The sequence below is a fragment of the Vitis riparia genome, chromosome 2, assembly GCF_004353265.1.
Source record: "Vitis riparia cultivar Riparia Gloire de Montpellier isolate 1030 chromosome 2, EGFV_Vit.rip_1.0, whole genome shotgun sequence".
Taxonomy (NCBI): Eukaryota; Viridiplantae; Streptophyta; class Magnoliopsida; order Vitales; family Vitaceae; genus Vitis; species Vitis riparia.
In genome coordinates, this window is record NC_048432.1 from 16,179,074 (window position 1) to 16,185,905 (window position 6,832).

The 6,832-nt window shown below is 35.5% G+C and overlaps 1 protein-coding gene across 1 annotated transcript; it reads left to right on the top strand.

The window, feature by feature from the left end:
* Nucleotides 1-3,189: 3,189 nt before the first annotated feature.
* LOC117905849 (probable (S)-N-methylcoclaurine 3'-hydroxylase isozyme 2) lies at nucleotides 3,190-5,768 on the top strand. Its single transcript, XM_034818711.1, has 2 exons — nucleotides 3,190-4,156; nucleotides 4,929-5,768. The coding sequence occupies exons 1-2, from the start codon at nucleotides 3,251-3,253 to the stop codon at nucleotides 5,532-5,534; spliced, it is 1,512 nt and encodes a 503-aa protein (XP_034674602.1). The 5' UTR covers nucleotides 3,190-3,250; the 3' UTR covers nucleotides 5,535-5,768.
* Nucleotides 5,769-6,832: the final 1,064 nt, after the last annotated feature.

Below are 6,832 nucleotides of genomic sequence, written 5' to 3' on the forward strand. Positions count from 1 at the left end.
TTTACAACTGTGTTTTGAGGTTATGCTCTTTCTCTCGCTTTTGCAAACAGACGGAACATAGTACAAACCTTCAAATGAAGCTTTAAGCCTCTGTGTCTGTACACATGGCTAGGGCATCGAGCGGATTGGCACCACTGTTCGTGTTACACTGCCAATCAAGTTACAGGCTTCCATGAAAGACACTTCCTACAACTGACATGGGTGGAAGACTCGAGAGTTCTTTCAGATATGCACTAGAGGTGGTCCTTTTTTCTTCGCTCTTTTGGGTTATTTATCAGTGGAGACAGGTAGTGTATTCATTGCCACTGCTGATATTCCTTGCATTTAAAAAACACAAATAAATAGCAAAGAATTATGCTGAAAATTACCTAATAGTTATTTCCTCCTTCAAGGAATTTTCCTCTTTGTTTCTTTTCTTTCCCTCCTTTTTGACATCTAAACCAAAAGCCAAAAGACGCTTTGCCTTTGCAACAAGATGGCATGCACTCTCCTTGAATCCAAAATCAACCCCATGGTTTTTTCCAAGAATCAATCAATAACTGCATTTCCCACCAACCTTCTCAATCTGGACTGCTGACTCCAATCGACTTTCTTTGTTTTGATAACAACGAAACCTCAGTCCACATTAAAAATCCCAAAAATAATTCTTAAAAAAAATAAAAAAAAAATCTAATAGAAGATGTGTGTGCCTCATCTTGCATTTGACAGCATATGCAAACGTCATGTTACAAGCAAGTCAAAAGAGAAGGTTCATGAGGTCCACATTGATCAGCTTTGGCAATAGGAAAAATCTATGATGCCTCCGGACGTATCGTGACTCCATTTGATTTGGGTCATTGGATGAAAAAGGTTTAATCTTAGCCGTCCAAATGAAAATTGAAAAAATAAAATAAAATAAAAATCCAGGCTGAAACCGAGTACCTGGAGAGCGGCCTCCCCCTCCAGTACGAGTGCAAAATTCTTCCCGTATGATTGTCATCTTCCTGATTTCCCTCTCTCTTCTCTGTATCCTCCTCTGTTGTCCATATTTCATTTTCATATTTCCGGTGTTTATCGGCTTTTTCAAGTAAGGAGTGTGATAATCAAGAGTCTGATATTCTCGCCTTCCCCTCTCCTCTTCATATCCCTCGTTTTCTTCATATTTGATCTTTGGTTTAGGAGTTGTAAGGTGGTGTTTTTGAGTTTTAAATTCTCTTGTTTGAAGACCCGAATCGAAGACGTAGCTGAAAGAATAAGAAGACGACTTGAAGAATGAAGAAAAAGAAAGTTGAAACCAACATAATTTTTTGCTAATCAAAATGCGGTTGTGTTGTAATTATTTGAGTAGTTTTATATTAAGAAAAAAAAATATGAGTATTGATGATGTGTTTTACAAAATTATATCGATTATATTTCATGTTTTTTGTTAGATTTATGAATTGATCACATTAATGAAAAATAATGTGTTTATATTCATAATTGAACATTGAAAATAATTTATATGCTAATTTTGTCACCGTTGAAAATGTAAAGAGATTTAGGGAGGATTTTGAAGTGGTAATGATATTTGTATTTTATTTGGACCGAAAATTTTGTTTGCAATTTATTTGGTATTTGTTATTCTTGTAAGATACAAATATAAAATTTATTGAAATCTGAGAAAAACTTTTGTTGAGATAATGTGACAGTGGAAGTATATTCGATTTATTATGTATTGTTTTGATTTCATTTTATCTTAAAGTCATCTTGATTCTTGTCATTTATACATTGAACCAAGATGAAAGAAATAATGACAATAAGTTATCAGGTGTGATTTAAAAAAAAATGATGAAACCTCTAACATTTTTAGTATAGAAGAATGAAAATAGAAAATGAAGTTAATTTATTGTTATTATAAAAATTGACTTAAATGATTTGATTTAATTTAATTTACTGTAAGAGCTTAGATACATTACTAATAAGGCAAAATATAACTATGTAAAAGAATAAGTTTTTTTTTTTTTTTTTGGTGGTTGTTATAATTATATTTGAAGTCTTAAAAATTATTTGGAACTTCATATGACTTGAATATTGTTTACATAGGTTCATTACATTCAGGGGGTGTACAATGGATCCCCGTAAAAATCAAAATCCAAAAATTCTAAAAAATTACCAAGAATACGAAAAATGTGAAGAATCCTGATATTCCTCACAACTTTTCTATTCTCCACTTTTTTGATATTTTTAAAAAAATTTGGGACTTTATATAGTTGAGATATTGTTTAGATAGGTTCATTACACTTAGAGGGTGTTCAATGAATGCTCGAAAAAAAATCAAAATCCAAAAATACTAAAAAATTAGTAAGGGTACGAACCTCCTCATTCTCCACTTCTTTGAACTTTTAAATTTTTTTTGCAATTTCACATAACTTGAAAATTATTTAAACAAGCTCATTACATTTAGGAGGTGTTCAATGGAGATTAGCAAGGGGTGTTGATTTCCATATTGTTAGTAATTATATTTTTATATATATATTTTCCATATTTCAACCAATCTTTTTTGTAATTAAATTTGAATGCTAAAAATTAATTTATTCATATATTTTTGAATTAATAATTAGTACATAACTATTTTAATTTTAAGGTAATATATACTTATTTAAATTTATTTCTATTTTTCCCATGTTTATAAAAAAAAATCTAATTTCACTTACTATTCATTGAAATTATTCAATATTTTTTCACTTCATAAACCAATTATATTGTTTTTCACACTTCAAATACTCATCCAATTTTTTTAACAAATAATTTTGAAGTTAAAATAAAATAAAATTACTTTTCCTTAATTTATAAATTATATCACCAAATGATTTTTTTTAGAATTTGCAGTTTATTTTAAAATTAATTTTTTTTCTTTACCTCTTGGATTTAGCACTTTATATTACAAAAATAAATAAATTATAATTTCTCTTTCTAAAATTTTCTTTATTTTTCTACTTCATAAAAAAATTCTCAAAAGGTAGTTATTATATTAAACATTTCAACAGATTTTATAATTGATTATTATAATAGATGATAACAATGTGTGGTGATTAGTAAGGTTGGTTAAACTGAAGAATTGGTTTTTTTTTCCTTGTCTGCCACTTAACTCTTATCGGCCAAAAAGGTGGGTATCGTAGCATGACCCCAAGCAATATCCTGATCAACATATGTCAGTTTTCATCACTGGAGAGGAGAATTCAGAGAATTAGGGATAACTTTGTTACTTTCCTTCCTCATCCCAATCGAATTCATGGTAGCCATGTTAGCAGAAGGAACCAGCTTCTTCGATGTCTTCTTGCCTTTCCTCCTCCTCCTCCCACCTCTGGTCTTTCTCATCCTAAAGCTTTTAAAAGATTCATCTTCGCTCAAATCTCCACCACTCCCACCAGGACCTTCTCCATGGCCAATCTTAGGCAATCTTTTGCATCTGGGAAACATGCCTCACATCAGTTTAGCTCGCTTTAGCCAGTCCTATGGTCCTCTCATCTCGCTAAGACTCGGATCCCAAATCTTGGTGGTGGCATCAACATCCTCCGCCGCCATGGAAATTCTCAAGACGCATGATCGTGTTCTATCTGGTAGATATGTTCCTCACGCAGTACCAGCCAAGAATTCTGAAATCAACCGCATGTCTCTTGGATGGGCAGTTGAGTGCAATGATGCATGGAAGAATCTAAGGACAGTTTGTAGGGCTGAACTTTTCTCAACCAAAGTAATGGAGTCTCAAGCATGGGTGGGAGAGAAGAAGGTGATGGAGATGGTGAGATTTGTGAGCACAAAGGAGGGGGAGGTGATGAAAGTTGGAGAAGTGGTGTTTGCTACTGTACTTAATACCCTGACTACTGTTCTTATGTCCAGAGATTTTATCAGCTTTGAGGATGATAATAAGGATGGAGGCATGAAAGGACTTGTAAGGAAAATGATGATGGCCATAGCTTCTCCGAATTTGGATGATTTTTATTTAATTTTCAGTGGATTGGATCTTCAAGGTCAGAACAAGAAGACCAAGGAGCTGATTGCAAGGATTTGTTCTATGTGGGAGTCTGTCATCAGAGAGAGAAGAGAAGGTGCAAGCGATGACCCAAGCAAGCAGGACTTCTTGAATATGCTGATCCGCAGCGGCTACTCGGATGATCAAATCAATCAATTGTTCATGGTTCTCTCTCTCTCCTCCTCTCTCATACAGAAACTAACCTATTGAAAACCTGTTGAAAACCCGATCCGTAGAGGTTAAAAACAAACATAAGGGTCCATAAATTAGGTCAAAGATTTCCTCACAGAACTACTACATAATTTAAATAGTTTGGCATCTAAACAGTTTTTAAGGAGCTGTGCAGTTGTGATAGCATAAACCAATAGGGAAGATAATGAAATACTCAAATTTTATACAGGGGAGACATATATCAGTAATTTTGGGATGCACATAGACTTCTTACAGTTATAAGAGTTAAGACTGAGGCATGGATCTGCTTTACAGATCAGGCCAATGAACAAGTTCTTGAGATTGATCCAAGTTGAACCAAACTGACCTTTACAGTTCAACATTTGATAGACCATTTACAGCTCTAATTGTTAGGATATGAACCCTGCAAACTCCGGTGTGCCTCCTGTGGTTCATGAATCATTCTGCGAAACTCTCGGTGATAGCTTCACATTTCACTTATTCCAACTCTTTCTCCCCCCACCCTTCCTTTGTTTCGGTTTTAATTTATTGCCTTTGGTGATGGCTGGAATATATGATAAAAGTAATGACAGGAGGTGATGACCTTGCCTCCATTTTTTCTTGTTGTGGGAACTTAGTTATTTTAATTCAATAGTTCTTTTTTGCATGTTCTAGTACTTGTTGGCCTTACCCAGCTACTGGTTTAGCATACATGTATATATATAGTCAGTAGAATACTGTTTTGATGGTTGTCATGTATTAGCAGGAGTTGCTTACTGCAGGGGCAGACACCAGTAGTTCAACATTGGAGTGGGCAATGGCAGAACTGATAAAAAGTCCAGAATCCATGAAGAAAGTCCAAGAAGAACTTGCAAGAGAAATCAGTGATAATCTGCTAAAAGCATCTGATCTACCTCACCTACCATACCTCCAAGCCTGTGTCAAAGAAACCCTGAGGCTGCACCCCTCGGCACCATTGCTCCTTCCTCGCCGTGCATCAGTCTCATGTGAAGTTATGAATTATACCATTCCAAAGGACTCTCAAATATGGGTAAATGCCTGGGCAATTGGGAGAGACCCCATGAATTGGGAAGACCCTCTAGTGTTTAAACCAGAGCGCTTCCTCAACTCAGCTGTAGACTTCAAAGGGAATAATCTAGAATTCATACCCTTTGGTGCTGGAAGGAGAATATGCCCTGGTCTGCCCATGGCTGCAAGGCTTCTTTCTTTGATTCTTGCCTCCTTGACCCATTTCTTTGATTGGTCTCTTCCAAATGGAACCACTCCAGATGAGCTAGACATGAACGATAAGTTCGGTATATCATTGCAGAAGGAACAACCTCTACTCATCATTCCTAAAGTTCGAAAATGATCAAGAGAAGCTCTTCATTTTCATTGATTTCCATACTTATAATATCTATGTCAGTTGCTGTTGAAAAAACGGTACTCAAAACTGTAGCTGGTGTATTTCTATATTTTGGATTGTTTTACTTCTACTTTTACGAGGATCTCAATGTGACATCAAGCTTGTATAACAAAAACTATGAGATATGTGAGAAGATAATGAATGAGTATTCGAACACAAATCAAATGAAATCATTTCATATATGGTGATCCAATTCCCAACTACATGGTTCAGAACAGAATGATCCTCCTGACAAGTGATGAAAATAAATAAATAAATAGAATTACATATGACTAAAAATGAATTTCGGCATACATGACTAAGAAAGAATTTCAACATACATAAAGAATCAAAGAATAAAAACAAATTGACAACAAATACTAAGACTGAAACCTAGAACTCTGGCCTGAGAAGAACTGACATCCGTATCAAGCTACTGTATCTGTAGAAATTGGTTCTTGCCTATCAGACTGAAATCTTATCTGCAACCAAAGAATGAAAGAATGAAATGCTTCTTCTACCTACAAAGAATTTAGTTTCCCTTTTGTATGCGAAAATGGAATGTAAAGTGATGGTATGTATGAAGAAGAAGAACCCCGTCCGGATCAACTTGGCAGAGAAAAAGAGGAAGAGCTGCCTGCAACATCCACCTGAGTCCATGCTGAGACCGTGTAAAGAGGCTGATCTAAGCCAACTTAGAGTAAGCGCCGCATCTTGGCCTCGCTTTGAAACACTATAATTCTCACAGGAGTACATCTTCAACAGCATTTGGCTCTGAAGCATTTCCCTTTCGCTGATCCCCACGCATCGAAACCCTCCTTGCTCCATCCGCCTCCTCCACTTTTCGAAACTTTCATGCCTTTCAACCCTGTCACTTCCTTCACATGCAATTATATTCCTAATTTCCCGAGCAAACATCTCCTCTACTTTCATCCTCACTGGGCTATCCAATGGAAGACTATAATCAATTGAATCAAATATGGCAGAGTAGTATCTCAGTGAGTTAGAAACTCTTGTTTCCAAGCCGAGTGGATTGGCACCACTGTTCGTGTTACACTGCCAGTCAAGTTACAGGCTTCCATGAAAGACACTTCCTACAACTGACATGGGTGGAAGACTCAGAGTTCTTCTTTCAGATATGCACTAGAGGTGGTCCTTTTTTCTTCGCTCTTTTGGGTTATTTATCGAGTGAGACAGGTAGTGTATTCATTGCCACTGCTGATCTTCCTTGCATTTAAAAAAAACAAATAAATAGCAAAGAATTA

Bases quoted from the DNA above. Each gene is read 5' to 3' on its own strand.
- LOC117905849 (XM_034818711.1), top strand. From the start codon at position 3,251: ATGGTAGCCATGTTAGCAGAAGGAACCAGCTTCTTCGATGTCTTCTTG. The intron at 4,157-4,928 runs GTTCTCTCTCTC...ATGTATTAGCAG, and splicing joins AAATCAATCAATTGTTCATG to GAGTTGCTTACTGCAGGGGC.